Source organism: Carassius carassius, chromosome 17, assembly GCF_963082965.1.
Source record: "Carassius carassius chromosome 17, fCarCar2.1, whole genome shotgun sequence".
NCBI lineage: Eukaryota > Metazoa > Chordata > Actinopteri > Cypriniformes > Cyprinidae > Carassius > Carassius carassius.
In genome coordinates, this window is record NC_081771.1 from 25,343,440 (window position 1) to 25,361,441 (window position 18,002).

General features: G+C 38.9%; 1 protein-coding gene across 9 annotated transcripts in view; it reads left to right on the plus strand.

The window, feature by feature from the left end:
- Positions 1-18,002, plus strand: part of inpp4ab (inositol polyphosphate-4-phosphatase type I Ab) — a 74,643-nt gene that overhangs the window by 23,371 nt on the left and 33,270 nt on the right. For all 9 annotated transcript variants that reach the window (XM_059571394.1, XM_059571397.1, XM_059571398.1 and 6 more), the window contains exons 2-4: positions 13,781-13,967; positions 14,080-14,124; positions 14,527-14,645. In XM_059571394.1, the coding sequence (XP_059427377.1) occupies positions 13,883-13,967; positions 14,080-14,124; positions 14,527-14,645 (249 nt within the window). In that variant the 5' untranslated portion in view covers positions 13,781-13,882. The remainder of the gene's footprint in view (positions 1-13,780; positions 13,968-14,079; positions 14,125-14,526; positions 14,646-18,002) is intronic.

An 18,002-nucleotide genomic window follows, 5' to 3' on the forward strand; every position in this document is an offset into this window, starting at 1 on the left:
ATGCATCCGTTGACCCGCCATCAATCGGAAACCGGACGGTTTTTGCTTAAAATACGCGATTGGTAATCGGCCGGTCTTTGGCCTTTTTTTCGGCCGATTTTTCCGGAAGTGCGTCCGCGTGCTCAGACTACATCTACATGAGGGTGAGTAATTAATAGGGCTGTCACTTTTGTGAAAAAAATCATTTTCGATTTTTAAGACATAAGTGTTCATTGAATCGATTGTAAAATCGATTTTCCATGTCAAAAAAAAAGACATTTCCTTTTTCAACGTCAAATAAAAGACGAACGTAAAGAGTGCGCTGGAAACGCACAAGGCAGCAATATTTCTTATTTATTGGCATGAAGTATCGTGCAGAATAACAAACAGCAAAAAATATATGTGCAGAGGGGACGGCTGCCATGACAAAAGAAAAACATCAGTGCAGGCTTCAACCCGGCTGCATTTATGATTTAGGCAATTCAAAAATCTCCAAGATTATTTTAAATAATGATTCAATCCATTTCAAACAACTGTTCAAAAAAAATGTAACTTTAAATGGACTTGAGAACAGGCCATGTGTCCATAGCAGAGCGTTTTTTATTCACTATATCCAGATGTTGAGAAGACGCGCTCCGACCGAACTGATGTCCCAGGGACACTCAGGTACAGCTGCCCAATTCTCCACCACAGAAGCCGGTCACTGTCAGCTTGCTATATCATAACTCAGAATCTCCTGTAACTAGAAGCGCGAATGAGGCGAATTCGCGTCTACCTCGCCGCGAGACCTCCAGACGCTCTATTCGCGTTTGGTGTGAACGCAGCATAAGAGGTCGCTTTCGACGTCACTGGGTCTTATAGGTGCATAAAATTGCTGGTATTGTTTGTCTAGCTTTCGCAACGCATACTGCACTTTCGGAATTCTTTATTTTCTTTTTCTGCTTGTTTGTGAGTTTTGTTACATCTATATTTTTAATTGTTTCATTATTTTAAAATGAATAGTGTACAACCCGAATTCCGGAAAAGTTGGGACGTTTTTTAAATTTTAATAAAATGAAAACTAAAGGAATTTCAAATCACATGAGCCAATATTTTATTCACAATAGAACATAGATAACGTAGCAAATGTTTAAACTGAGAAATTTTACACTTTTATCCACTTAATTAGCTCATTTAAAATTTAATGCCTGCTACAGGTCTCAAAAAAGTTGGCACGGGGGCAACAAATGGCTAAAAAAGCAAGCAGTTTTGAAAAGATTCAGCTGGGAGAACATCTAGTGATTAATTAAGTTAATTGATATCAGGTCTGTAACATGATTAGCTATAAAAGCTTTGTCTTAGAGAAGCAGAGTCTCTCAGAAGTAAAGATGGGCAGAGGCTCTCCAATCTGTGAAAAATTGTGGAAAACTTTAAAAACAATGTTCCTCAACGTCAAATTGCAAAGGCTTTGCAAATCTCATCATCTACAGTGCATAACATCATCAAAAGATTCAGAGAAACTGGAGAAATCTCTGTGCGTAAGGGACAAGGCCGGAGACCTTTATTGGATGCCCGTGGTCTTCGGGCTCTCAGACGACACTGCATCACTCATCGGCATGATTGTGTCAATGACATTACTAAATGGGCCCAGGAATACTTTCAGAAACCACTGTCGGTAAACACAATCCGCCGTGCCATCAGCAGATGCCAACTAAAGCTCTATCATGCAAAAAGGAAGCCATATGTGAACATGGTCCAGAAGCGCCGTCGTGTCCTGTGGGCCAAGGCTCATTTAAAATGGACTATTTCAAAGTGGAATAGTGTTTTATGGTCAGACGAGTCCAAATTTGACATTCTTGTTGGAAATCACGGACGCCGTGTCCTCCGGGCTAAAGAGGAGGGAGACCTTACAACATGTTATCAGCGTTCAGTTCAAAAGCCAGCATCTCTGATGGTATGGGGTGCATAAGTGCATACGGTATGGGCAGCTTGCATGTTTTGGAAGGCTCTGTGAATGCTGAAAGGTATATAAAGGTTTTAGAGCAACATATGCTTCCCTCCAAACAACGTCTATTTCAGGGAAGGCCTTGTTTATTTCAGCAGGACAATGCAAAACCACATACTGCAGCTATAACAACAGCATGGCTTCGTCGTAGAAGAGTCCGGGTGCTAACCTGGCCTGCCTGCAGTCCAGATCTTTCACCTATAGAGAACATTTGGCGCATCATTAAACGAAAAATACGTCAAAGACGACCACGAACTCTTCAGCAGCTGGAAATCTATATAAGGCAAGAATGGGACCAAATTCCAACAGCAAAACTCCAGCAACTCATAGCCTCAATGCCCAGACGTCTTCAAACTGTTTTGAAAAGAAAAGGAGATGCTACACCATGGTAAACATGCCCAACTATTTTGAGACCTGTAACAGAAATCAAAATTGAAATGAGCTCATTTTGTGCATAAAATTGTAAACTTTCTCAGTTTAAACATTTGCTATGTTATCTATGTTCTATTGTGAATAAAATATTGGCTCATGTGATTTGAAAGTCTTTTAGTTTTCATTTTATTAAAATTTAAAAAACGTCCCAACTTTTCCGGAATTCGGGTTGTACATATTTGGTTAAAATCGATTCCCTATTTTCATTTTCGAAACTTTTTTTGGTTAGTCCGATCGATTGTGCAATCGATTTTCGAACTAAAAGTGACAGCCCTAGTAATTAATGACATGTTTATTTTTGGGTGACCTAGCCAGTTAAACACACCTGAACCAGCTAATCAAGGTTCTTGGGAATTTTAAAACAATGAAGTATTACTAGAAGTTCCAGGCAGGTGAGTTAGAGCTAAACTCCACAGAACACTGGTTTCCTAGAGCAGGTCTGGACATCCCTGCCTTGCATCAAAATGAATTGTTTTTGGGAGGCAAATTCATTCATAATCTGTCAGTTTATAGTAATACCACATATTTTGTATTTATTGTATTTATAAACCTAATCTTAATCTATCTGTCTTTTTTTTGTCAATTTCCAGTGGCCAGTGAGAGAATAATGTTTTAATACAAGGTTGTGTTGAGTGCAGTTGTTCTTACCTGTGTAGTGGGCACCAAGAGAGTTTCAGTATTTGTCCAAGCACTCTTCTTCAGTATGCAAACATCTTCATAAGTTCTGTAGTGCGGATCCAGTTTGGCAAAGACTGTTGATTCTAATGGGCCTATGGTAATTCTGTATGTCTCAAATTCTGCACAAATCTGTAAACACATGAAGTGCAATGTGTTACAAAAAAAAAAAACGGTTTAACAGCAAAAACCAATTCAATTATCAAAATATTAAGTGATTTATTTGTGTGAATGATGAATAGTGTCATGTTTACCATTCCAAAAGGGAGGACCTGATTACATATCTGGAGCATTTGTATAATGTGAATAGCTCAGAGTAGTGTCCGGTTTAAAGTCATTGTATGACCACACCGCCATGTTCATAAACAAATCTTCAAATACTTCCACTGTACTGACCCAAGTGTCTCCAAACTCGGTCACATTTCATGGTTAGACATTTACTTATTATTTAGCTTTTTGCAATTAGTTAAAATATACATATTCTAACAAATAAAGGGAATTACTTCTGCTTTTGAAAGTCATTATGTATTACTAGTATACAATTAATTTATTGTACTGTCCTCAACATGGTTTAAACGTTTGACAGTCAGATAAACTCCCTTCCCTCACACGACTCTGAAGACAAGAAGTTCGTTTGCCCACAGGTTTAATGTTCTTGGGTACGGAGTGAAACTACAAATAAACAAATAAACATATTTCAATAATAACGTCCTGGAATTAACAATAATTACAGCAATACCAACATCCACATTAATATAGTATTCTGTGATACGAAGCTAAAGCACAAATGTGGCTAATGCAATAGCCTGATAGAAAATTATTAATACTATCTTTACATGTAACAGTTCACATTTATATGCAAGTATTATGAACATCAATGTAAAACTATAAATACTTACAAGCGATGCTGTTGCAAGGTTAAAGATTACCGATATATATGGCGATTAAAGAGAGCCATCTTTAGCTGCTGCATGGAGCACTCACTAGCTACTGATTCCGGAAAATTACAGAATTAAAGCAACGTCAAACTTGCCACTAGGTGGAGCTCTAAACCATAAATAAAGTGAATAGGAATATTAAAGCCATGAATGACATTAAAGAATTACAGACATCAAACAATTAAATCTTTTATCAAATTAAACTAAATATGAAATATTTTGTTGAAAATATGAAAACATTGTTCCAGCACACTCCCCGTCTGGCATGGAACACGCCACTAACCAAAAGTCATTTGGATTAACCTAATCAAGTTTCTCAGGAGCGAGGAGAAGGATTGTCTTAGTGATAGGCCGTATGAAGACCTTTAGGCCTTCCTTTTTGAAGACCTTGACTTCCACCTTACGGACTTTGTTGTCTTTGCTTGGGAAGACTTGAGTAACAAGCCCCATAGGCCATTCATTCCTTTTTTGCTGTTCATCCTTCAAGAGCACAATGCTTCCTAGTTCAAGGTCAGGCTTACTAGCGTGCCACTTTCTCTTTGGTTGCAAAAGAGTCAGGTACTGCTTTTTCCATTTATCCCAAAAAGTCTGTGCCAAGTGCTGAACCCGGCGCCACTGACGATTATGAAGGTCTTTGACCCAATCACCAGCTGGGGCAGGAGCAATTGTGACCTTTTGAGTTAGGAGTGCATTAGGTGTGAGTATGAATGGGTCATCTGGGTCAGTTGACACTGGGACAAGAGGTCTGGCATTGATTTCTAGCTGCAACTTCTGCCATTAGAGTGGAGAGTGTTTCATGTGTTAGTGCTGAAGGTCCAAGCTGTTGGAACATTGCATCTAGTATCCTTCTAGCAAGTCCAATCATCCTCTCCCAAGACCCACCCGTATGAGACGCATGAGGCGGGTTAAACTGCCAGATACAGCCCTGGTCCACGAGAAATTTTGTAACAGAGGAATTGTCAACATTAGAGGAAATGTTAAGCTCCTTGCAAGCACCTACAAAATTTATTCCTCTGTCTGAGCGGATGTGCTTCACAGGCCCTCGAATAGCAAGAAAACGCCGTAGGGCATTAATGAAGCTAGATGTATCTAAAGACTCAATAAGCTCAATATACACAGCTCTCACACTCATGCAGGTGAATATCACTGCCCACCTCTTGCTTTGCACATGACCACCTCTGGTCCGTCGTGCCGCCACACTCCATGGGCCGAAAACATCTAGTCCCACATTCGTAAATGGAGGGTCAGTGGATACACGATCTGCTGGAAGATCCGCCATTTTTTGAGTCTGTGGTTCTCTTCTAAGTCTTCGGCATGCAACACATTCATGAATGACGCTGCAAACGCGTCTCTTTCCACCAACTATCCAATAGCCAGCAGCACGCACTGCACCCTCTGTGTAATGTCGTCCCTGGTGTTGCACTTTTTCATGATGATGTTTGACTAAAAGTGTTGCAATGTGATGTTTCCCAGGGATAATAAGGCTTAAAAAAAAAAATTGTTTGGTTCCGGATTCCGACCGACCCTGTCAATTTATGTGCGACCCAAATTTATTTTATGAGACTGGGGAAGAACGGTCTTTCACACATCGTTAATTAAATTACAGTTTCCTTTAAATGCTGTTTTACACTTAAGTAATCCGTTAAAAACCATTAAGTATTGCATCAAAACCCTTTAACTGTCAATTCCTAAAGTGAGCTATAACTTAAGGTTTGGAAATCGTAACATTAAGAGAAACACGGGGGGAGGGGGGAGTCAACAATATATCGCGGAACAGAGAGGGCACTGACAACATGCTGACAGACAGGACATTAACATTACCAGCTTACTTTTAATATGAAACAAAGTCTCATTTGGTTATTTCACCTTTCAAATGTGGTCATTTTTTAAAGAAATGTAAACAATAAATACCGTTTTGTGGCTCTTGAATGTGTCGAACAGATCGCTGTAAGTTAGATCATCAGTTAAAACTAACTGATCGTCTCTTGCTTCTAGTTAATTTATAGCATCAAAATCAAATAAACCACATAAATGAACATAACAAAGAATGTTGTTTGACTACAAAAAGATGTCTGTACACTCCGTTTTTCAAGTTCAAATCCTCCATGTTAATCTACTATGAGATCGCCTGTCAAACTCCCGCGAAGGCTTTTTGTGTGTGTGTGTGCGTTTTGCGTGTCTATGGCAACAACAGACTTTAAACGGGAATACAGAATCACTGTCGTAAAAGTACCGGTACACACATTTAAAATCAGCGCGCGTGTGTGTGTGTAAAACTGCCACTGGAGAAAAAAAAAATAAAATAAAAAAAATAATAAATCCCTACCGACCAATGACCTCAACTGACAACCAACCGGAACCAAACTTTTTTTTTTTTTTAGGCCTAAGGGGCTTTTTTACACCAAGCTCAATCTGTGCTTCTGTTAATCGTCCTCCTACTCTTAGCAGGCCGTCTGCATCTATGAACGGGTCTAAGGCTTTAAGCGGGCTTTTTCTCGAGAGCTTCTCCCTGGTTCCCAAGCTCTTATATTCTTGGTCATATGTCTCCTGTTGGACTGCTTTGATTATTATTTTTTCAGCACATACGAGTTCTTCAACTGTTGGAGTATTTGTACAGTAATGCCAGTCCTTGCAACCTGATGTTTCTGTTGTTGAGCCTTTATGAAATTGACAAGATATATGAAGAAGACGTGCAATAGCTTGAGTGATGGACTTCCAAGTGGAAAATCTGGAAAAGCGTGTGCTCCAAGACTCTTACCCATCATTGAGGTCTTCAATGTGGAGACTTGAGGACGTACTTCTGCATCTGAAGAAGGATTCACAAGCTCATGCGTTTTATCTTCAGGTAGAATCTGAGGGTTGTTTATCTGAAACTTTGGTCCCTGAAGCCAACTGGTGTCTTGGAGATGAGCAGCAGTGACAGACCTTGTTGCTATGTCTGCTGGATTTACATCTGTGCGCACATACCTCCACTGATTTGGATGTGAAGACTTGCGAATTCGGAGGACTCGATTGCTGACATACACATAGAAGCGTCACGTCTCATTATATATGTAGCCCAGCACAACTTTACTATCCGTAAAGTAAGTAGTGTCATCCAAGGGTATGTCAATTTCTGAAGTGATGAACTCTGCCAGTTCTACTGCCAGAACCGCAGCACACAACTCGAGACGGGGCACTGTTTGCTCAGGGCTGAGTTTTGCTTTACCCATGATGAAGCCAACATGGTTGATTCCACATGAATCTGTCAATCTAAGGTAGGCCACTGCAGCTATTGCTTTTGTTGATGCATCACAGAAGACAAATAACTCCTTTCGTGTAGCTGTAGAAGGTGATATGTTTGTGTAGCATCTTGGAATGTGGAGTTTACTTAATTCCTTAAGTGAAAGTCGCCACATGTCCCATTTTTCCTCCATTTCTTTGGGAAGAGGGGAGTCCCAGTCATGATTCTGGTTATTAAGTTCTCTCATGATTGATTTTCCCTTAATTGTAACTGGAGCAACAAAGCCAAGGGGGTCAAAGATGCTATCTCGAAAGTAAAGCTGTCAGACTTCAGACTCCAACTCAGTCCCAGACTGCGCTGCGTAGGAAGCATGTCAGATCCAAGATCCAAGTCTTTGAGATCACTGGCATGATCCTCAGGTGGGAAGGCCTTTAAAACCTCTTTGTTGTTTGAAGCGATCTTGTGAAGCCGTAAGTTGGAACCAGCAAGAGTGCTCTGTGTGTTTTTGAGCAGGTCCACTGCCGCCTTAACTGTAGGAAGAGACTTCAGACCATCGTCAACATAGAAGTCACGGTTCACAAAGTTCTTCACCTTAGGATCGCCATCTTTGACCGACTGCCGGAGACAATAGATGGCTACAGCCGGAGATGGACTGTTGCCAAAAACATGGACCCGCATGCGGTACTCAATGATGTTTTCAGATGGGTCATTATTTCGGAACCACAGGAACCTTAGGAAATTGCGGTCTTCCTCTCTCACTAATAAACAGTAGAACATTTGTTCAATGTCCGCTGTTATGGCCACAGCTTCCTTGCGAAATCACATTAGCACCCCAAGAAGGGTGTTGTTCAGGTCTGGTCCAGATAAAAGAACATCATTCAGCGCGACATCCTCATGACGGGCACTGGAATCAAAGACGACTCTTATTTTCCCAGGTTTTTTAGGGTGATATACCCTAAAGAGAGGCAAATACCAGCACTCTTCTCCTTCCATGAGAGGGGGAGCTTCTTCAGCATGGTTGTTACTAAAAACTTTGCTCATAAAGGTAAAGAAGTGCTGTTTCATCTCTGGATTTCTCTCTAGATTACGTCTAAGGGCTGACAACCTTCATGGCTTGACATCTGTTGTTAGGGAGTCTGCACCTTGGAGCTTTGAAAGGCAATGGCGCTACCCAGCTGCTTCTTTCGTCTTTTCCCAGCTCTTGCTCCATAATGTGAAGGAATGACAGGTCATTGATAGATGGGGCCACTTTGTTGTCATCACAGGTTACCTTAAACACTTCTTGACCAAACTGATCACCCTTGTGATTGTAAACAAGTTGCTCTACAGAACACATCCCATTGTAATTTCTCCAATCACTACTGTTTCTCTCTTTCACATGAAAAACATTTGGACATGGATCAAAGATGGATGGGCGTTGTTCTTTTGTGTTAGTGAAGAATGTACTCACAGTGGTAGACTTGTGAATGCCGTTCAGACAAACATTGCCAACTATCACCCATCCCAGGTCAAGCTTCTGTGCATAAGGAGCATCATGAGGACCATTTATCTGTCTGCGAACCTTATGGACTCTGATAATGTCACGACCCAGAAGAATCATGATAGGAACATCTTGTTCTAACTCTGGTATGAATGGAGCTATAGGCTTCAAGTGAGAGTGATAGAGAGCAGCACTGGGTGTGGGAATCTCTGCCCTATTGTCCGGAATGTTGTTGCACTCTAGCAAACTTGGTAGGGTGAGGATTACATTTCCATCTACAGACTCGATTTGGTAGCCAGATGCTTTACGGCCGACGGTCTCTGTCACTCCAGAACAAGTTCTAAGGGTATACGGAGAAGCTGAAAGAATACAGAACGAGCTAATGACCTATTACTCTGTTCATCAAGAGTTTATGAGATCATTTATAAAAATAAATATATTTTGCACACAAAATGAGAAAAGAGAGAAACTCCTATTCGCCATTTGATTAGCTATAGGAGGAAGTAGCTGAATGACAAATCATTCTGCCTCTTAACATCTCTTATTATAAGCCATATGTATAATAAAAGTAAAGGTAAGTGATAGGACGTTTTATTTTTGGATAAAAATTTTACTAATAAATGCAATCTCTCTTAAAATACCTTATTGGGTTATGATATTTAAAACAGTTTGGTTTGATCTAGCGCAGAACTAAAACTTTAATGAAATATTTCCCACAATTATAAAATAAATGTATGATTAGCTAGCTCCACACTGGAGAGCTGCTTTATAACAGGAAATAAAGTTATAATTCTAGCGACACTGACTCTGTATTTTCATGTTTAATATTGAAAAGCTATCTATTGCATAAGGACTGTTATATAAATAAACGTGACTGGACATTTCTTTACTGGAGTGGCTGGAGAACCTCAGAGTTCGTGCAAACATCCACATCGCTGTAATCAAATATGTTCTTAAGAGCTGCTTTTACATCGCGGTCAGTTTTTGTTGTGTTTATGCAGTTATTGAGAGCAAGGCATGCAGTATATATTTACATATTCATCCAAGGTTCGGATCGGCTCGGTTTGCTCAAAATGAAGTGCTATCTTCTTCTTTTGAATTGAATCAGGAGAGTGTATTACAATCTTGCACTGGTCAAACTGCATTATTGGAGGCTTTCACATTAGGCATACGAGATCAAACAACTAACGTTACTCAAAAACATTTGCAGACAATTTTTTTTTATCGTCGACTAACTGTTTCAGCCCAAGTATATATATATATATATATATATATATATATATATATATATATATATATATATATATATATATATATATATATATATATATATATATATATATATATACTCAAGTCAATACCTTACAGAGAGTCGTGCGCTTTCACATCTCCCAACTGCTCAAAATCATCTATTAATGGTGCAGTAAACCGATTACACAATACTAGACTGCAAAACAAAAGCACCCCAAAACAGAAACTCTAAGAGAAATGAAAGACTTTGACTTAACACAAGAAAAACTTTAGATTTTCTTACCTGACTGGTACCTCTTGCTCTCCTTCGCACCGTCATCAAATGCGTTGGAAATCGTCACTTCCGTTTTTTTTTTTAATTACAAAATTAAACACTTTACGTTAGTTTAACGATTGATAATTAAGTAAAATTGAAAATGAAACATTTTAAGTCTATTAAGCACAATACAATTGTGTTTTGGCGGAAAACTAAATATACTTGTGTTGTTTTAACAAAACATATCTGTGTAAAACGAACAGTGCCACAAATCCATTTTTTTGAGTGTAGAAGGGATAGTTCATCCAACAAAGAAAATTGTCATCATTTACTCACCATTATGTCGTTTATCTTTAAAAAACCATCCATTGAAAGTCCATGCAACAAAAAATTTCAAGCTTCAAAAAGTTAATAAAACAACGTAAAACATAATTGGTTTAATGATGAACAGACATTTGATGGACCTTTTGAGGATTCTATTACTGTTTTTGTTATGCTTTTTGTATTTTGTATGTGTTAATGTTTATATGTAAAAAAAAAAAGATTCTGTTCATCATATAAAGTGACCATTTCTGTTTTACGATCTCATTGTAAAACTGTCATCTGAGAGAGATCTCTTTAAAAAATAACTTCATTTGTGTGTCAAGTAGGGCTGGGCGATATGGCCCAAACAATTATCACAATATTTTTTCACATAATTTTTTTACATTTCAGTTGATATCGATAATAATCACGATAAATGTGTTTAAAGCAGCCCTCTACATTGCGAGTAAATCACTTGCATATGCGACCCAAATCTTCACTTCTTAGATTTTACTCACCAATGTTTGAGTTGAAGGCTAAGTATAGGTTTAGCTCAGACATATTTTCACTCATCGAACACCCTGACTGAGCTCTTCAGAGTTTCATCTTTCAAGCGATCTGTGCTATTTTTCTGTTCATCTGGATGGTCCGTGTGTCGCGATTTAAATGAGTCGCGATGTTTCGTTCCGCTTTTATCAAGGAAAGTTAAATTGTGACAATTATCGTCACCGAATTATCGCCCAGCCCTAGTGTCAAGATGAATTTGAAGCAGCATGAGGGTTAGTAAATGATGATAGTTTTTATTTTTGTGTGAATTATCCCTTTAATTAAAGCCTGCTGCTGTCACATTAGGTGGATCAAAGAAAAAAATGCTGCAAAAATGAAATGAAAAATGCTGTAACCAGCTAGAGAGAAGTAAAAAGTGTTTTCACTTCAATTCTCATTGCCCTCTGCAGGAAACCAACACACTAAAAGGAGACAACTGCTAGTGCTTGTTGAAGCATATCTTCTTTGAAATGACATTGGACTCCTACAGTATTTCATATTTGGAAGAGTCTGTTAGAATTTGTGTGCCGTTTTCAGCAGGACACATGAAGAAAAAGTGTGTCAGGTAGTCTGTAGGGATTATCTGAAAAAGCTCTTCCTGTTCCAGTTCATGTGACTCATAAATCTGGTGGGGTCTCCAGGACCTAAATATGGCACTCAGTATTGGTGTTAATGTCTCTTTCTGATCCACTGAGATTAAGAACAAGAAGTTCTCCCACTTCTCGGAGACTTAAATACATAATTAGTCTTTTTACAAGCGATTCGTAATGTTTTGTAGTAAAATGTCTGCATGCCCAAGTCTGCATGCCCAATGGTAATCGCTATCTTGTTTTTAGAGCATTAATAATAAAAAAAAATGTTTCCCATGTTTGCATAGAGGCTATTAAACAAAAAATCTCATGTAATGCATGAGAAGAGGAATTGTCTCTAATTTGAAACACTACTGTTTCTAAACAACCTGCCACTGTTCCTGTAGAAAGGTCTATTGTCCATTGTTGGCTGTTCTTGAGAAACTACAGGAGCTTATTTTAGTTAAAAGTCAGTTTTTGCATCAGTAAAGTTTAAAAATATTATTTGAAAATGTCAGTTATTGTTGTATCACCAGGGAACAAATAAATGAAAGAACAATTATGATAGCATTTTATAATTGTTATCAATTAATAGTAATAATAATAGTGATACTAATAATTATGAGAATTTGTTTAATTTTGATGCATCACTACTTTCATAAGTTGTGTTTCTCATGGCTTTGCAGAAGCTGCAGAGCTGGGTCATTGATGTTGTGTCAGTACCAAGTGAAAGTTTGCAGCCCACTTGCTTGAATAATCTCCCACAGCAGGTCTTTTTTTTTTCATTTTAGCAGAAACAAAAGAACGATCCCACAGGTAGTGACAATACCATAAAACTTAATCTCCATGGAGACAACCAGCCGAGCAGAATTTAGGACATTTTGTGTCATTTTTCTGTCAGTTGTCTAAATAAAACTCTTGATGTTTAATAAAAGATGATTTGTAAAGACAAATACTTATTACCTGCTTTTTTCTCACAGGAAGTATGATGAATCCTCACTGTTCTCATGTGTAAAAGGCATGGACACATGCTTGCTTAACATGCAGTAAACAAGCTGCCACAACATACTGCATCCAAACACACATGCATGCACACACTCACCATTCACATACTGGGAGCTAGGAGTAAATTTTTCTAAAATGTGTGCATTTTTTCAATATAAATTGTGGTTAAAGCATTTTGACGGAGATATGTGTGAGTACTTGAATATCATAAATGTTCCCTTTTGCTTTATAGTAAAACTTTGTTTATTTCCATGTCTACATAAAATAAATCCCCTAAACTGGGCATTTGTTGAGATTTGATGCATCTGTGTGTGTTGGATTTAACATCAGCTCCTCTTGTTCATGTTTGACTCATAGTGTGATGTGGGCAGGCGAGGTTCTGTTCATCAACCATGTCTATGAACATTATGAAGTTATCTATATGCCTACTACAGGCACAGATGATTCATAGAGGGTCTCTTAAATGCTTGAAAATAAACAAATGTACAGAGGGACTCCCTTTAACACAGATGGCCATACTTTCCAATACCATGTCATAGCTAATGGTCACTTCTAGGGCTGTTCTCAGAGATTTAGTCTTCAATTAAATATTTCTCTTAAGTTTCCAGTCCTTTTTTTCTGATGGTGTAGTTTTAAAAGTGACATATCATGAAAATCTATCTTTTTCCATGTTAAGTGCTATAATCATGTCCCAGTTGGATCTACCAACCCAGAAAACGTGAAACAGTAAAAAAAAATAGTTTTTTTCAAAAAGATATAATAAATGATCTGTGGGGTATTTTGAGCTGAAACTTTACAGACACATTCTGGGGGCCCCTGAGACATATATTACATTTTGTAAAAAGGGGGATAATATGCCTACTTTAAAGGTATTTAAATTTTGCATATTCAGAAAAAAGATAGGAATAATAAAATATTCATAAAAGAGGAGTGGAGGAGGTATATTGGACAGACTTCTTCAGAGCAATGCCATCTGGTCCACTGGTTTCATTCATTCTGAATGGATTTGCAATACTCTGCCTTCCCAATGAATTGCACAGTTGAATTTATTTCTTGTACTTAACTATTTGAAAAATTATATATTGCTTTATATATTGCTATATAAATGATCTCTCTCTCACTCTCTCTCTCTCTTTCAGATAACAGAGGAGGAAACGGCCATACAGGAGTGTGTCTGGCTGTGTGTGGGTTTCTACCACTCCTGGTATTTGAACTTCAACACACACAAACATCCTGCCACAATGTCACGGAGGGAACGGCCGTGGTCGGTGTACAGGTCGAACACTTTTGAGCTTTCCTCAGAGATGCTTGGACTAGCATTGGAAGGTATACAGTAGTGTTAGTGAACTTGTGTTTGGAAATTCTCTTGTATTACATTTTACTTTTGCATTATATCAGTCAGAATTATATAAGGTCTCTCTCTTTCTCGTCTTTGTAGGAAATAGTCAAGATCCAGATGAGCCAGTACTGGAGTTCAGTCTTGGTCAGTCTAGTTTTTTTTTTTCCAACCATCACATCAAACTACATATATATAATTTTTTTAGTGGCACCAGAAATGATCTATTCTCCACTAGGGGCCAAGAATGCAGGGAATGTAATTGTTCAGCTTGTAAAGGACACTGAACAGTAGTATAAATATTTCTGTGAATTCTCTGTGTCCCTAATGTATGCTTACGTAAAGTTAACTGCTAAAGTAGCTGCATTTGGATTAAGTGACTGCCTCTAACTCTCATAAGCTGTAAATAAAGTGGTTCAACTGAGAAGGTCTGATTATATCTCTGAGCACCGGCAGGTTTTAGCAAATAATGCTTCATGTATACTGTAGCTCATTCATATATACAATACTTCTTTTGGAAAATCTTGACCGTGAATGTGATTTGTATAGTCTGTAGTGAGCTGACCACACCGTCTTTGGACCGAAAACCCAACAGTTTTGTTGCTGTGAGCTGTACCACACCTCCTCAGGCTTTCTGGACCAAACATGCACAGACAGAGATCATTGAGGTGAGCGATGTAATTTGATTCATTGCAGCGTATTTCTATTATGGCACTCTTGGCACTCATAGTTAAAAGAGTAACCCTGTGGCATATTAATACAGGTTTTAATAACTGTCTATATAAGCGGTCAACAGATGCCAATTATACTTATGTAATACTTTTTCATATGTGTTTACTTTCATTGTTTAACAGTTCTGTCTAATAATTTATTAGACTGTAAGAGACTGTAAACCTATGATGAATGGAAGAATGGGAGCACTGTGCACTGGCATTCTAGGGCCCTATGATTTCAGCGATGCGGAAAACTCAGACAGAATCGTGGATTCTAGTAATAAAAAAAAAGGATTTTACTGTATCACATGGAATGTAATGGAATTTGCAAAAATTTGGATGAATAAATAAAAAAATTGGTCAATACTAAAATCAAAATGCCATATGAACTTGTGTCTGTGAATATTAAGCTGCAAAAATGAATGGGTGCAGACGTGCGGTTTCGTTTACATACTGAAGCACACATAACGCTGGCGGTGTTTTCATTCTCTGCTGCTTCAATATATAAGAACTTCTTGAGCGATTTACCATTTTTTGAGAAAACTGTCATCAAATCAAATACAATAAGAAACTTAAGATCTTCATAGTTACCATATATATATATATATATATATATATGTAATGATAAAACCATGCTAATCATCGGGAAGAAGGAGTCGGGAACCGGCGGACAATCAAAATGAAACTTTAATTACAAAACAAACACAAAACAGCGCACCAGCACCTCACGGACGACTGGTGCGCACAAAATTAAACCAAAACCTAAAATAACGCCCAGGCCTGGTCCTCTCTCGTCCTTCACTGTCGTCGCTTCAGTTTTATATTCTTCCATCTCCTCCGTGGGCCTCGAGACCGGCGGGTCGAACAGGTGTAGCTCATCTCCAATCACTCCACCGGCCTCGCTCCCATGTCCCTCGGCCCCGCCCCACTCGTCACATACCCCCATCGCCCCTCGCAGGCCGGGGGGTACTCCCGAGACTGCGCTCTACCCCCCCCCCCCCTCCCTCTGGGGGGGACCGCTCACGGGGACCTGCGGGAACCTGGGGGTAGGACAGGCGAGGCGAGAAAAAAGGAGATGGAAGGAGGAGCGACAGAGACGAGAGAGGGGAGAGAGGAGAAAAAAAAAAAAATCCGGTTCCCAGACGCACCACTGCTCGGCCCTCCACCAGCTGGGTGATCTCCTCCGCAGGTGGACGGCGACGGCTCCTCCGGTTTTGGGCAGCCGGCAGGAGTCCCCCGTTCCCTGCTCCTCCCCGTTCCGGCGGATGGCAGCAGGCTCCGGCCACCTGGCGAACGGCGCCGACTCCTCCGCTCCCTCACGGACGGCAGCCGCCCCTCCAGATAGCGGGCGGTCGGCAGCGAGCTCGCCCGTCCCCGGCAACTCGCTCCAGTCCACCGCCTCGAGCGTCCATGGCGGCACACTCCTCGCCAGCTCGTTGGCACCGTGGATTCACCACAGCGGCGAGGGATCTTCAGCAGCGCGTCCCTCCTTCTCCCGGGCTTCGGCACCACTGTAATGATAAAACCTTGCTAATCATCGGGAAGAAGGAGGCGGGAACTGGCGGACAATCAAAATGAAACTTTAATTGCAAAACAAACACAAAACAGCGCACCAGCCCCTCACGGACGACTGGTGCGCACAAAATGAAACCAAAACCTAAAATAACGCCCAGGCCTGGTCCTCTCTCGTCCTTCACTGACCGGCGGGTCGAACAGGTGTAGCTCATCTCCAATCACTCCACCAGCCTCGCTCCCATGTCCCTCGGCCCCGCCCCACTCGTCACAATATATATATATATATATATATATATATATATATATATATATATATATATATAACAAATGAATTAGAGGTGCTTTTGATTATTAAAGTTTAATGAAACCTTTAAAATGGAATCCAGAAAATCTATGGAAAATTCTGTATTAGTTCAAATTAAAACTCTTAAGTTTCATGATTTCAATTAATTAGACGTGTTTTAATGTATGAATAATTTGGTTCCAAAATACAATAAATCCATTTTGATTAATTTGAGTAAAAATGTGTTTTCTTTACCAAGAAAGTGGCATGACAACCACTATTTTTTTTGTTTCAAACTTTTACATAGCATCTTTAGGTTATAATAACATAAAAAATTAAATTAAATTCTCAAAATGCAAAAATTCCAATGAATCAATATGAAAGTTATTTTTCATATTGAAACTGATGAAAATAGACAACATAGTAAGTTGATCCACATGTGACAGCCTCTGAACTAGCTCAATACTAATCTTACATACAGGCACTGGACTAAAAATACATCGCTTCCAAAATTTATTCAAAGGGTCATATTGTTAATGCTATAAATGAATTACAGGAATAAAATAAAACTTCATCATGAACAAGAACATGAACAACATCACATTAGACCACAAAAATTCCAAAATGACATTTCCCTTACATTCAACTTCCAAAAAGGCATTTATCTTTGCCATGTTACATCCATTTAGTTGACTATGTTATGTGTTGCTGTATTATCAAAAACATAAATGGCATTAATAAAAACACTAACACTGACAAGCTATGCTATATTGCGTCCATAATCGAATGCGGTTCATCTAATAAACACGATATAGCGTAGCTTGTCAGGGATCTACGGCTCTGTCTATTAAATGCATCTGAATAATTTCCATCTGAAAGCACTTGATGAAGATTTACCGGTACTATTAATCACAGAATCGGCTTTACTGACGAGATACGCATGACAAACACATGCAATTTATCGTGCAGCCCTTGTTTGTTGAGCAGAAAGTACAAAGTAGATGAGGAAAACTAGGAATGCAGGGTGTATTCAAAGCACCGCCATTACTGTCTAGAGTGCATGGAATGGTGCGCTGTGATTAGTTGAGAGTATATATCGCATTCTGCAAAAAAGGGATACTGGAGTTTGTCGCTGTTTGGAAAAAGTTTGCGTAAAATTTTAAAATGGACTTTTCAATACTGACCAAATACAATACTGATTTTGGTCTAGAAAAATTTTAATGGGGAAAATAATGAATCCAGAGAAATATAAACTGAATTTTGTAATTTGGAAAAAAATGAAACCGAATTTAGGAAAAAAATAAACTAGACATTTCTGACACATCAGCCAAACAGAAAAGCTTATCAGCCTGAATAGGATTAATTAAAAATGTATAATATTGGCGGATTAAAAGATAAGATCAGCTGATAAGAGTCATATGTTGTTATGAGGACAATTAAAAAAAAGACATGCTTTGTTTTTTTTCCTCATATTATGGTACTCTTGTCTAATGTTCATTTTGGGTTACATACTC